Here is a 14,776-nt window from a genome sequence, read left to right as displayed (position 1 = left end):
AATCTCAGCAGGAGAGAAGAGCCCAGCAGGAGAGCAACACAGTCCTAGGGGAACATGTCACGAAGAACCTGGCCTAGATCAGCGTGGGGAGGGTGTCTGGCCTGAGAAGTCTTCCCTCCCCCGTACCTCATGCTTGCCTCCTGCTCCGGTCTCCCTTTTCCCCACACCTTTTATCATGCCCCAGGTTTCATGATCCATACAGGAAGAATAAGTGAAATCAACTCACTTGCTTGCTCAAAACCGCCTGTGACTCCTTAGCACACTTGGCACCAAGTCCAAGGTCCTCCCCACAGACTGTAAGCCCCTGCTCCCTACACCTGCTTCCTGCAGGTGCTCATCTCCCACCAGCCCTGCCTCAGCTCTGCACCCGCCATCATGCTGGCCATCGGGCAGGTCAGGCTCGAACCTGTCTCAGGGCCTCGACCTCTCTCTACAGGACTCTTGACCCCAGACATCCGCAAGCTGTGGATCTTTTGCAGCTTTTGCATCCTTTGCAGATCTCTGCCCAAATGCATCCCTCTGTCAACATATTTAAACCAGGAACCCTGTCCTTCCCTCTACCCTATATTCCTTTGCTTTAGGTTTCTACATATCTCTTTTCATTACCTACCAGTGTATCACAGGATGCACTGGCCTGCTAATACTTAGTCGTTTGTCGGTTGGTTCATCTTCAATTCCCTCCCTATTAGAATGAAAACCCCAGAAGGATGAGGACTTCATGTCTTTGATCTCTGGCTATTATAGATGCTCACTAAATATTTGTTAAATAAATGAATACATGAACAAATTAGAGAGATTTAATAAATTGTTGGTGAACAAACGAGCAGACAGAGAAGCGGGTCTCGGAGGTCTAAACGGGGCTTGTCAGAACAGCAGGGGTGAGGAAGGATCAAGTTTGGTAAAAGAAAAAAAAAGGACACAGATTCTGCTAAGAACTTTGCCAAAGTACGTTTATTAATTCTCTCTTCCCTCAGGTAAGGCAGCCTCAGGGAGGAGAAGGGTAAGTCTTCTTGGGGACATTGCTGGAAAGAGCTTCCTACTCTTTGTGGATATCTATGTGGGCTGTTTTCAGCACCCTGGACACCAGGACTACGAATTCCTCAAAGCTGACGGCTCCGTCTTTATCGGCATCCAGGTCTTGGAATATTTTGTCAATGGTAGGTTGATCTTTGGTGTTCTGGGAGAAGAGAAAGCAGGGTCAGTGAGTTCCCCTTTCTTTAGGCCTCGCATCCCTCAGAACTCAGCCCAGGGCAGCCAGGGAACAGTAACTCATGATCCAAAACTATGTGGGAGAATCCAATATGAGAAAATGAAAGGCAGACAGAAGCAGCTGTCTTAAGCCATCCTCGAACCAAGTCTTAACCTAGAAGATGTTGTATAGTTCAATAATCCAACCCCGCCCGGCCCTGCCTCTCTCCACTTTACAGAGAAAGGAAGGCATGATCTAAGGTGATGGAGAGAGCTATTCAGAGAGAGCGGTGGGCCCCTGTACCACAGCTGGGAGGGGCTGGGGAACATCCTTGGAAGCACAAACTGGGGTGAACCCACCCCAGTCCTTGCCCCCACCATCATCCTTCAGACCACTGCCCTCAGCGCAAGGGGGTGGGAAACTGCCAAGAGAGGGGCCTCCCATACCTGGAGGGTTTTGGGAAGTTCCTTTGTGATCAGCTGCTTCAGCTCACGCTTGTTGAGGGTGTCGAAATGCCCCACCCGAACGGAGTACTGGTGGAAGATGTTGATGATTCCCTCCAGGTGATCTTCCAGCTTAGTCATTTTACCAAACTACGTTCACCTTCAGGAGACAAGGGAGGTCTAGAGCAGCGCCTCCCCAGCCCCACGCTTCCACTGTCTCCTCCTTCCTCATTAATGGTTTAGACAAGGGCTACTATCCCGGGTCTGCTGCTCTGTTTGACCCATGGTGAATGTTCTTATTTGTGGATAGAATAGGGGAGAAGGACATAGGATACCACCTAAAGTATCAAAGAATCAGCCCTAACTGCCACCTGTTCCATGGGCCCCCGTCTCCTGGGGAGTATAATTCAGAGAGTGCTGGTCACTCAGGCTCACCTGGGAAGGGTTCTGTGGTCGCCAGGCTGTTTCCTTTCCCCAAGTGACGGTACTTTAGGGTTCTTACACATGCCGGCCACCCCTCCCACCTTGGCCATTCCCAAGTCCTGAGACTGGGTCTTCCTATCAGAGCAAGAGCTGGTACCCTTGGTCTCAAAATGCAGTCAGCCAGAGGGGGTTCAGAGGGCAGTGAGTTGTGGCTCCCACCATCCTGCCAAGTGACCCCCGAGGGCTGAGTCGAGGAAAGGACACTTACCCCTCTGCACAGAAGTGTGGAATGCCAGGAGAGTGCACAGCAGTGGTGAGGAGCCCTGGGGTAGGGAGGTTTTTATAAATCAGGCTGCACCTTTGACCTCTGGTGAAGAAATATCTCTGATTCATCTTGGGCTGAGCCCTGGTCGATACTCTGTTGCTCAAGAGAAGCTTCAGACCTGTGGCTTTGACTGCAATGAAGGCAGCTCAGATTGCACCCATGGCACATGCCACCTGCCACCCCCCGCTCAGCCTGAAACAGAACGCCCATCCCTGCCACACCCACACTTCCCCCACCCCATCGCCCCAACACACACACACACACACACACACGTGCCCACCATGTTTCTCAGCCCTGGGGCAGGACGCAGCCTGCAGGTTGAGCTCTGTTCCCTGCTTCCTGTTAAGAGGCTAAGAAAACAAGTTTCAACACCTACATAGTTCCTACCCAGAAAGGGAAGGGCTGGGGAGAGGCGTTTGCTTAGTGTCTGTACAACAAAAACGAGAATGGTAATAAAAAAACAATCAAAGTGGATGTGTAACCCTGAAACAGGAAAAGGACACTGGTTTAAAACTAAAGAAATCTATCCCAAGGGTCAGGCAGGTTGGGCTGTGGGAGCAACAGCTGCCCGAGCAGGAGGGCGCACAGCTGTGTGTGCACCGCGGGCGTGGACGCTCCGCTCTCCTCCCCTGTCGGCGGCCCCATTGTGCTGCTTTCGCAGAGCAGGAACTCTGGCCCAGGCTGGCTGCCCACGGCCCAGCGCTGGGAAGAGTACGTACAGAGTTATTTCCTCTTCGTTGTGTGCTGTTTAGTTTGCTCTGCTTTTGACAGTTTTATTTTATTTTTGATGCCCGCTTTTGGCCGTGTAAACTATTTCTGGTAATTATATATTTTTATTTATGAATAAAGAATGCCATTTCTCATACCAAAAAAAAAAAAAAAAACCTAAAGAAATCTGAATATAAAGCTTAGAACTCAGTTGATAGTAAAGCATCAAGAGTGATTGATTAATTGTAACTTATGTACCACGCTATGTAAGATGTTAACAATAGGGGAGGCTATGCAGGACTATGGGAACGACTAAAGCTGTTTGTTTTAAAGCCCGAAGTCTTTGTTTTTGTTTTTTGGCCATGCTGCCCAGCTTCCGGGATCTTAGTTCCCTGACTAGGGGTTGAATCCAGGCCACAGCAGTTGACAGACCAAGTCCTAACCACTGGACCACCAGGGAAATCCCCTCCTTTTAAAAGTGGGCATGTGTTGGCCACTCACGTCATGCCAGGCACTGCCTTACACAAAACCTCACCTAATTCTCCAAACAGCCTTCACTCCAACAGTGGGGTGAGTGCTAATGGTTTGCTCATTTGAAGATGAAGAAAAGGATTTTGGAGAGGTTAAGGAACTTTTCTAAGTGCCAAATTCAAGACTGTTTGCTTTCAAAACCTTTGCCATTTTGTAACTGTTCTTTAAAATGAGAATGGTTGTTTTTTCTTGTAAAAATAATACATGCTCATACCTTTTATAGAAAAAAAAGACTAATTTTTGGAAAATGATGCCATCTTGTATCTGACTGATCTTTTTCTTCCTTTTTTTTTTTTAACACAGTCAATTCTTGATTAGCCTTTTTAAAAATCCTTTCTTCTGCGCTCCTCCACAACCCCCAACTCACTGTGCCAGACCTGGCCACAGAGAGGCACCAATTCCGTGGTTGCCTTCCAGGAATTTGGAGTCTGATGGGTTCAGACACCTTCCTGATCATAACACACACAGTTCACCGCACATGGAGGTTGGAGATTTCTGAGCACTAATCAGGCCAAGACTAGTGACTTGGATTCCACACTGGAATGGGGCCTGCACCCCTCTATGAAGTTAGTTAAAATACCACGACAACAGTGGGGAACCCAGCACATTAAAGAAAATGTTAACTAACAAAAACGTGAATTCTTTCTAACTCTTCTAACCTCAATGAGAAATAAATACATGCTCTAAAGTAGAAGATAGATCTTCAAAAGAATTAAACTGAATGTGATCATGTAAACACCTTGTCGATGTATATTCACTAAATTTTCATAATGCATGGAAACAGTGAATTAAGTTGATAAATCTGAGTAAAGCATATATGGGAATTTCTTGTACTGCACCTGTAATTTCTCTGTGAGTTTGGAATTATCAAAGTAAATTACATCAAACTGAAATTATATCCAAGTTTAAAATCACCCACAAAGTACTCAGAGCAGCTGAAATGACTTTGTTAGTCACACTCAAGACATGGGGAGGGGCACACACAGAGCTGAAGGTGAGGCAGGGTGATCACAAGGGGCAGGTTGCAGCCCACCAAGATGGGATCACCCTCCAAGTTATCCCAGAGCCAGCTCTGGGTAGAGACAATAAATATGAGTGCCTGCCCTTACATAAGCACCCTCTCTAAAAGATGCTTCTCTGGGAGGGAAACACACTCCCAGGTAAGCAAGGAGAGGGGGGAAAAGAGGATGACATCACTTTAAGGCAGTGGTCCCCAACCTTTCTGCCATCAGGAGTCGGTTTTGTAGAAGACAATTTTCCCATGGACCAGGGTAGGGGGATGGTTTCCGAATGATCCAAGCTCATTACATTTATCATGCATTTTATTTCTATTATTATTACATCAGCTCCACCTCAGATCATCAGGCATTAGGTTCCAAAGGTTGAGGGCCCCTGCTGTAAAGGATGGGAAGTTCTGGGTCTAAAGGGATTCCATTCCTGGAGATGTGGAAGCAGGCTCAGATCAACTCTAACCTCTGAGCAGTGGTGAGCAGAAGGGCAGCGTGGGTTCCTTCACCTGGCAAACACCTCCTAGCCCTTCATATCTGCTGGTCACTGCTGGGCAGGCACTTGGGAAAGCAGCCACAAACAGAACAGACATGAACCTGCCCTCACTGAACAGCCTAGGGAGTTCTAGGATGGGAAAGGCTCTCTGATAAGGTGGTGATGGAGCTAAAAAGGGCAGGGAAGCAGTTGCTTCTTGTTGTTTGAACAAAATAATCAGCCTTATCTTCAGTTTTGGCAAGTGGACAAAAATCTTTTCTGTCTGTAAGGGAAGGGAGACTTCTCCCTCAGTTTTTTCTAGAATGCAAAGCTAATCATTGGAGCATTTTTCAGAAAGGATCCAAGGGTTTTCAGGAACTGAGACACCAATCCCTCTATGCCTTCCCCCCACTTTACCATCACAATTCCCGAATTTGGCTATTAGAGAAGCTGTCAAGTTGGGCTATGATGACCAGGATCAAAGCTCCAAGGTAGGAAGAGGTTATCAAGGATTCTGAAATAAAATCTTTTTGAAATCTAGCCTAGTGATCTCCATTCAGTACTCTAGACTCCACTACATGCTTTGTAGTAGCATGGTTACCATGGCAACAGGTACTGCCTAAATGAGGACCCAGACCACCCCTGTAGCACATCTCTGCAGTAGTGGGCTAGCAATTTGTCCCTAAAACTGCCCAGACCAGGAGGTTTCAGTGGCCACACCTTACAACCACAAGAAGCAACTGCTTTGGGGGAGGCAACTAGTGAGACCCTAGATCCCTATCTCCTTGGCTTGTGAAGGCAGAACAGATCCTACCAATGGACTAAGAAAGCCACTGGAGTGTTTGGGCATTTCAGGAATGGGGAGGCTGCAGAAGGAAGAGAAACTAGATGGGTAGGAGCCAGATGGCAAGAAAATAAGAGACTTGTAGTGCTGTGTTCATCCTGAACTGAGCAAATCATGTCACAACTCTATTTTGAAATCACATCCAGATTACTCAGTGTCATGGGCTACTTTACCCCTTCTGAATTAGACAACCGATGTTGATACAAGGCTGTGATTATGTTAGGAAATTGGGTGTGGCAGAGCCTGTCCAAGGTCACTGCTCCCTTTCTTTTTACTTTTTCCGGTGAAATTAACTCTATTTTTTTAACAGCTTTATTGAGGCATAACTGATATACAAAAATTGCACATATTTAATGTGTAAAACTTAATGAATTTAGACATTTTCAAACACCGGTGATACCATCACCACAATCAAGGTCAAAAGCACATCCATTACCCCTGACAACTTCCTTGAGTGCCTTTGGCTTTGTTTTTGGTTTTTGTGGTAAGAACACTTAGGGTGAGATTACCATCTTAACACACACTCAAGTGCACGATGTTGTTGTTGTTCAGTCACTAAGTCGTGTCCAACTCTTTGTGACCCCAAGAACTGCAGCACACTAGGCTTCCCTGTCCTTCACTATATCCTGGAGTTTGCTCAGACTCATGTCCATTGGGTCGGTGATACTATCTAAGCATCTCATCCTCTACTGCCCTTTTCTCCTTTTATCCTTCCCACCATCAGAGTCTTTTTCAGTGAGTCAGCTCTTCACATCTGGTGGCCAAAGTATTGGAGTTTCAGTATCAGTACTTCCAATGAATATTCGGGGTTGATTTCCTTTAGAATTGACTGATTTTATCTCCTTGGAGTCCAAGGGACTCTCAAGAGTCTTCTCCATCACCACAATTCAAAAGCATAAATTTTCTGGTGTTTAGCCTTCTTAATGGTCCAACTCTCACATCCATACATGACTACTGGAAAAACCACAGCTTTGACTACATGGGCCTTTGACTATACCACCAAAGTGATGTCTCTGTGTTTTAATATGCTGTCTAGGTTTGTCATAGCTTTCTTTTCTAAGGAGCAAACATCTTTTAATTTCATGGCTACAGTCACTGTCCACAGTAATTTTGGAGCCCAAGAAAATAAAATCCACCACAACTTTTTCCTTTCTATTTGCCATGAATTAATGAGACCAAATGCCATATTCTTAGTTTGTTGAATGTTGAGTTTCAAGCCAGCTTTTCACTTTCCTCTTTCATCCTCATTAAGCGGCTCTTTAGTTCCTCTTTACTTTCTACTTTCTGCCTTTAGAGTGACATCAGTTGCATATCTGAGGTTGTTGATATTTCTCCCAGGAATCTTGCTTGATTCCAGCTTGTGATTCAGTGCATGATACCATATCTTTAACTGTAGGCACTATGTAGGCACTGAAGCTGAAGCTCCAATCCTTTGTCCACCTGATTCGAAGAACTGACTCATTGGAAAAGACCCTGATGCTGGGAAAGATTGAAGGCAGGAGGAGAACGGGATGACAGAGAATGAGTTGGTTGGATGGTATCATTGACTCAATGGACATTAGTTTGAGTAAACTCTGGGAGTTGGTGATGGACAGGGAGGCCTGGCATGCTGCAGTCCATGGGGTCGCAAAGAGTCAGACATGACTGAGTGATCTGAACTGACTGTGTTGTACAGCAGATCCCTAGGTCTTTTTCATCTCCCAGGACTGTAACTTTATACCACTGAACAGTAGTAGTCACTGCTGCCCAGGAGGATACAGCTCGAAGGGGTGAGACTGCTTGAAGAACTCCAGATGAGCGCTTCTTTCTTGTTTTTGTTCCCCCGCTTACTACTGCATTCCATATCATTTTGAGACGTGCAAAAGACTATACATAGCATATAAGTTCATTACAAGGCAAAATAAAGCAGCAAATACCTGTGAATCTATAGGAAGCCTTTAGTACTCCGGACAGAAACCGAGTGATTAGTAAAGTATTCCAGAAAGCAGAGAAGGAAGAAACTAAATAACTTTTTTGTTTGCTGAAAAATGTAATTCTCTGAGAGTCACCAGACACGCTAGCAGAGTAGCCAAGAATGCTTTAAGAATGGTTGTTACTAGCCATGTCCATGGACAGATGAGTGGATAAAGAAGATGTGATATGTGCATACAATGGAATACTTCTCAACCATGAAAATGAATGAAATAATGTCATTTGCAGCGACATGGATGGAACTAGAGATTTTCATATTAAATGAAGTAAGTCAGAAAGAGAAAGACCAATACCATATTGTATCACTTATACGTGGAATTTAAACTGTGGCACAAATGAACCTACCTATGAAACAGAGACAGACTCAGGGACGTAGGAATAGACTTGTGGTTGCCAAGGGGGAGGGGTGGGGGAGGGGTGGGCTGAGAGTTTGGGATTAGCAGATGCAAACTTATGACATAAACAACAGGGCCCTACCGTATAGCACAGGGAACTGTATTCAGTACCCTGAGAAAAATCATAATGGGAGGGAAGAGAATATGTGTGTGTGTGTGTGTGTGTGTGGCTGAATCACTTAGCTGTACAACTGAAACTGATACAGCATTGTGAATCAACCATACGTCAATTTAATAAAATAAAATGCCTTTTAAAGAAAAAAAAGTGATTTGCTCCTACAAAAAAAAAATCCGTAATTTTTAAAAATTTTTATTTATTATTTTGGCTGCCCTGGATCTTTGTTGGTATACAAGGGCTTTCTCTAGGTTGTGGCAAGCTGGGGTCACTCTCCAGCTGCAGCTTCTCATGGTCATGCCTTCTCTTGCTGCAGAGTGTGGGCTCGCAGAGCGTGGGCTCAGTTTAGTTGTGGCACATGGGCTTAGTCGCCCAGCAGCATGTGGAATTTTCCAAGACCAGGGATCAGACCCACGTTCTCCACATTGGCAGGCAGATTCTTAACCACTGGACCACCAGGGAAATCCAAAATTATTTTAAATAAAGCAAATACTACATATTGTTCTGGGTAGGGGGTGGGGGAGAATGATTTGTTAGCTTTTCTACCTCAGACTGAATTTCTTAAGACTCTGAGCCCCTTCCTAGAAGGGGGCAGGCACACATTGCTTGGATCAGTGGGTTCTGGGAATGAGGCTACACTGAGGCTCTGACCCAACCTAGAGCGATTGATGGAGCCAGTCCGCTGTGAAGAGGGACTGTGGTTGATGAAAGCTGACATTACAGCCTCAGGGGAGCATGCATTCCAGGCAGGACTAGGAACCTGGCTGAAAACTGTAAGAGAAAAAAAAAGAGATGAAGGAGGTCAAGAGGCTCTGCAAGAACCATATGGGCTTCATGTAGAAAAAGCGTCCGTAACTGGTGGAGAAGCAGAGGCCACAAAAGGTGTACTTGGAGCTGTGCAGAGTTACATGGCCCCAGTGGGATTTCCCAGAAACCTGAGAAGGTGACTGTTGTTGCTAGACCCTGTGCTCCAGAAACTGCTGGAGGAGGCATCAGGGCCCAAGGGTACACCAGGCAGGCTCGACCTGTTCGAGTCAGGGGAAAGGGGGACACCTGTCACAAAAGTCTCTGGGCTGAGGCCCTCCAGACTGACTTGTGTCCCAGAAGTGGGGTGAGTGAGGGAGCAGGCAGTAATCTCTGGTCCACAGAAGGAGGGAAAAGAGAGACAGACACATCTCACTGGAGAAAGCAGCTAAGGGCCCCATACAGGCCAAGGCACCTGACTGGGACTTTGAATTCCACTCAGGGCATCAGCCAATGGGAAATTCCAAAGCTCTGAAGATAGGTCTGAGAAGGAGCTTTTTCTGAGACAACCTCTAAAAACCTTGAGAAAATGAAAATGGCCATCCTCTCACCTATCTGTGAATAAAATGGCTATTTTCTGGTGACCTGATCCCATATGGTGAATCTGTCTATAGTGTCCCAGAAGCTGAGGCTGACATACACGGGGGATGAGGCCTCTTGAGAAGTTTTCAGCCCCACAGGATTCAGCTCAGTAATCACCAGGGCCTTTTCCTACCCCGGTGCAGAAACACTAGAGGAAGACAATAAAAACTCAGGTCGGGGAAAAGCAGACATCCAAAAGAAATTCAGCAGAGGTCTCTGCTCCCTCCAGCTGCATCCCCCATCAGAGAACAAGCGAGGAAGCGAGAGGGAGCAAGGGCCACCCCTTCCCAGCCTGGAGAGCCCCAGAACTGGAGAAGTCCACAACCCTACAGGTGAGAACTGCGTGAGTGATGGATCAGCCACAAGTGTCCAAATACAGATGGATTAAAGCCTGAAACAGGAGCTGTTTACCTGCTTTCAGAATAGGGAAAACAGAGAGCTATCTTGAAGCAGTTCTGCTTTGCTCCGTGGGGCAATGGCACTGAGATACGTGCCCTCTGACCCTCCCCCATCCCCACCCCGGTAGGCAGTTAGTCAACATCACTGCTGGCCCAACTGGGGAAGAGAAATCTCCTAGAGATATGAGGCAAGAGAGACATTTGGCCCCAGTCGGATCCACAGCAGGAAAACTTTCCTGAAACCAAATTAATATGGTGAGCAAAAGGGGAGATCATGCCAGTGACAAAGGAAACACAAGAACAATAAAATTGATGGAAACACTTCCAAACCCAACCTTCCCATGTGCTTTGGGTGGCAGTGTCCTCTACAGCGGCCGCAGTGCCTGGCCTTTATAGAGGGCTTCCCAGCAGCTTGCTAGAAATGCATCATCCACAGAATTGTGCAGATGGCCTTCAACATCAGCTTTTATAATGAATAGAAGCAAACACAAGAGACTACTGCTGTTCATGAGAGCAGAATGATCCTCAGACTCCCCACTGGCCTGAGTGAGCCCCAGGCTCAAGAAGCAGATACCAGACACCCTCTTAGTATGATTTGTGGAAACTTGAGCAATTAACTGGGAAAATAAAAACAGGTAGTTGTAAATGATCATACTTATTGCATTTGGAAGTTCCTTGGAAGATCCTCATCTGCCTTATGGATCAATTGATTTTCCTGGAATTTGGAGCCAGTTGCGTTTTGAAACAGTAGCTGGAATTGTGTCAGAAGTCTGGTTAATGGGGCAGATGTGATGTTGACTGTCAACTGTCTATGCTGGAACTGGCTGAGTTTGAAGGATTTGTACAGGATACCTCCAAACCCTTCAACAGCATGGAATAGTTGGCAGAATATTTCTGGAGTAAAAAGAAGGCAGATTAAAGCATTTTTTAAAAATTATTGAAAAAGTAATTCTCTGTGAGACCCAGAATAGATAACTGAAGAGGGGAATGCATCAGAAATGATTTCTGAGGTCCCTACTTCAGACTGTAAATTTCTAAATTTCTGAACCTTTTCCTAGAGGAGAGGATTCAGTATTAATATCTGATGACCTCTGGAGTCCCAGAGTATAGCACCCTCTATTCTGTGAGTTTGAGTGAACTCCAGGAGATGGTGATGGACAGGGAGGCCTGGCGTGCCACGATTCATGGGGTGGCAAAGAGTCGGACATGACTGAGCAACTGAACTGAACTGAACTGATTCTGCTCCAAGCCTGAGTGTTCCGGATGCAGGCTGCAGAAAAAGCCCTTCAGCCTCCAAAGAAAACTAAGAAACACCAGCTAATCAGTGTGTTTTCCAGTAATGACATTAATAGCCTCAAGGGAAGAACTAAGTCCAACTTGGCTGGACACATTCCTGAAAAAATATATAAGAGTAGCAATTATTCAGATGGAGAAACAGAGGAGGTGATGAAATTCAGAGACAAGAGTGCCCCGTGGGGTATTGGTTTGCTCCACAAGCTCAGTGTCTCCAGATCTCCCATTACTTCTCATTTAGTTTTTCTTGTCTTATAGCACTGGCTAGGGCCCCACAATACTAATATTAGATAGAAGTGGTAATGGAGGCATCCTTGTGTTTTTCCTGTTATTAAAAATTAATGTCTGTGGAAACAGCCTAAATGTCCATCAAAAGGTGAATGGATAAGGAAGGCGTGGTATATATTTATATATATTGTGAAATATTACTTGGCCATGAAAAAGAATGAAATGGTGCCATTTGCATCAACATGGAGGGATCTAGAGATTATCATACTAACTGAAATATATCAGACAGAGGAAGACAAATATATGATATTACTTATCTGTGGACTCTTTATAAAAGGATACTAACAAATTTATTTATGAAACAGAAATAGACCCACAGACATAGAAAACAAACTAATGGTTACCAAAGGGGAAGTAGAGGGGAGGGATAAATTGGAAGTTTGGGATTAACATATACACACAACTATACAGATGACCAATGAGGACTTACTGTATAGCACATAGGAACTATACTCAATATTTTGTAATATCCAATGGGGGAAAGGAATCTGAAAAATAATATATATGTATGTATAACTGAATCACTGTGCTATACACCTGAAACTAACACACCATTGTAAATTAACTATACTTCAAAAAAAAATTAATGTCTAATGTTTTTCCTTTAAGTATGACATTTATGATGGGGTCTTAATGAATTACATTATAGTGGAGAGTTCTAGGACCAAAGCAGGAAAGAAATCCAGAGCATTTTATTTGTGTTTGATATTTTGCTCTGGAAAGCACAGAAGAGAAATATGCCATAACAAAGCAAGATGCTGAGCAAGCTGAACCGAGTGGAGCCCTTACTGGGCTAGGCTGATGAAGAATCTCTGACTCTGGATGCAGGATATAGTTCTATGCTTTCTGCTGCTAATGAGGTCCCTTTAGGAGGAAGAAGAAACTTCTGCCCACTGAAAGAGCAATGGGTACAGATCATTTGAAAGAATTGCTAAAGGTCTATGCCCTGACCTAAGCAGCCAGTTCAGACCGTGATTTTGCAAACAAGACAATTATTCACATGGAAATTTTCACCACTCCTAAAACTAGAAGGAAGACTCCTTAACCGAAAAGGAGGGACAGTCCCTAAGAGCTTATGGAACACAAAATGTTAATCCCCAGTTCTACAGTCATTGTCTGGAGGATTGCTCATACCAGGAAAAAAAAAAATAACCACAGTAATTCAGGCCCAAGTGAGGGTGAGGACCTGGAGACAGAAGAAAGAAGTCCAAGAGAGAAAGTTCGTCCCTGTAAATGCAGGGGGCAAGGACAAAGAGACCAAGAAGGGCAGAAGAGGAAGGGTGGGCCCTCTGCAAACACAGGTTGGAAATCAACTAGAAGAAAAGCACTTCCATGTCTGAACCGGGGTTTCCTGCCTGGAGACATCCGCAGATCTAATCCTAGCTTTGCCATTTGCCAGATTAATAAATTTTGCTGAGTTTCTTAACTTCTCTGAACCTCCTTATGTGTAAAATGGAAATAGCAAGTATCAGTCTTATAGGGGTGTTATAAGAAACAAAAGAGATAAGCTATCACAAAGTCTAGTACTTAAAAGCAAAATTATCAACAAATATAGTGAGCCTGTGTCAAAATTCTTGTTTTAGTTCATTAATGAGAGAATCAGCAAAGATTTTTAAAAGCTGGTTTGAAGAATATTTGAGAATATATAAAGACATTCAGGAAAGGAATGACTAAGATTTTTAAATATGACTCAAGGTTTAATAGGGAGATAAAAATCAAAGCAACAACCTCAAATGTGAATGTCTTGATTTTATTTTATGATGACTGTATCTATAACAGTTCCTGTTTCCAAAGCTAAACACTGGAATAATACTGAATTGTCACTTAATTTAAGATAAGTAATTGCTTCTAATGACTATTTTGTTTCAGTGTCATGTATATATTTGAGTTTTTCTCTTTTGCATAATATTATTTGAACAAATGTAGATAGTTTATATGGGGCTTCCCAGGTGGCACTAGTGGTAAAGAACCCGCCTGCCAATGCAGGAGACGTAAGAGACACAGATTCAATCCCTGGGTCAGGAAGATCCCCTGGAGAAGGGCATGGCAACCCACTTCAGTATTCTTGCCTGGAGAATCCCATGGACAGAGGGGCCTGGTGGGCTACAATCCATGGAGTCGCAAAGAATCGGACATGACTGAGCGACTAAGCACACACATACATACAGAGCTCACATGCTGCCTTTTTCAATTCAACTTTGCATGGCCTCAAAGTCGGCTATGGAGTATGTCTCATGTGGAAATAAATAGAGGTTTAACATCTCTGCCAAGCTATAGAATCATATTACCACACCAAGCAGATGTGAACTGCCTACTTCTTTATCCATTGTGACCTGTTAACCAAACATACTGTGCTGACCATGTTACACTTCCCAAAGTGCCAGATGATGGAAGGTTAACAAGCAGCGAAGACTTGCTTCTACTCAGACAAACTCTAGCCTGAGATCAAAGATTTAAGCAATCACCATTTTGTCTTTCTCCAGGTTCGAGATGATTTTTTTTTCCTTTCACACTGCCTTCCAGAAGGATAGCACCTTCCCTCCCCTTCTGGACTTCCCTTGTGGCTCAATGGTAAAGAATCCACCTGCCAATGCGGGAGACGAGGGTTCTGTCCCTGGGTTGGAAAGATCCCCTAGAGAAGGGAATGGCTACCCACTCCAGTATTCTTGCCTGGAGAATTCCATGAACAGAGAAGCTTGGCGGGCTACAGTCCATGGGGTCACAGAGAGGTGACACAACTGAGCAAATAACACTTTTTTCCCTCTTCTCAGCCCATCTGAATTTAGGCTGAATTCCCTAGGTCAGGAGGCCAGAATCTAGGCTGATATCTGGACCCAACCAGAATCACTGTGCTCCCAAGTAGAAGGATGTACAAGGAAGTCTTCTCCTCTGGAATAAGCTGTCTGTTCAGCTCCTAGACACCAGTTGCCCAATTCCAAATACTCCCCGTGCTCTTTAATAATTCTGTCACAACTGCAAGGCACT

General features: G+C 44.7%; 1 protein-coding gene across 2 annotated transcripts; it reads right to left on the bottom strand.

Annotated features, from left to right (window-relative positions):
- Positions 1–923: 923 nt before the first annotated feature.
- On the bottom strand, positions 924–2,871 carry S100A12 (S100 calcium binding protein A12). 2 transcript variants are annotated; one of them, XM_010857443.1, is made up of 4 exons: positions 2,661–2,871; positions 2,324–2,378; positions 1,636–1,792; positions 924–1,177 (listed from the first exon to the last, which is right to left on the bottom strand). In XM_010857443.1, exons 3-4 carry the CDS (start codon positions 1,771–1,773, stop codon positions 1,037–1,039), a joined length of 279 nt encoding a protein of 92 aa, XP_010855745.1. In that variant the 5' UTR covers positions 1,774–1,792; positions 2,324–2,378; positions 2,661–2,871; the 3' UTR covers positions 924–1,036. The 2 variants fall into 2 exon arrangements, with proteins under 2 accessions (XP_010855745.1, XP_010855744.1); XM_010857442.1 differs by having other exon boundaries at positions 2,324–2,422; positions 2,661–2,708.
- Positions 2,872–14,776: the final 11,905 nt, after the last annotated feature.

This window comes from Bison bison, unplaced genomic scaffold (assembly GCF_000754665.1).
Source record: "Bison bison bison isolate TAMUID 2011002044 unplaced genomic scaffold, Bison_UMD1.0 scf7180017864381, whole genome shotgun sequence".
Taxonomy (NCBI): Eukaryota; Metazoa; Chordata; class Mammalia; order Artiodactyla; family Bovidae; genus Bison; species Bison bison.
This window is presented reverse-complemented; position numbering and strand designations above follow the sequence as displayed.

What these genes read in the sequence shown, in the direction of transcription:
- S100A12 (XM_010857443.1), bottom strand. Translation starts at nt 1,773, where the DNA reads ATGACTAAGCTGGAAGATCACCTGGAGGGAATCATCAACATCTTCCAC. An exon ending in AACTTCCCAAAACCCTCCAG is followed by an intron (nt 1,178 to 1,635) that starts GTATGGGAGGCC and finishes CTCTTCTCCCAG; the next exon opens with AACACCAAAGATCAACCTAC.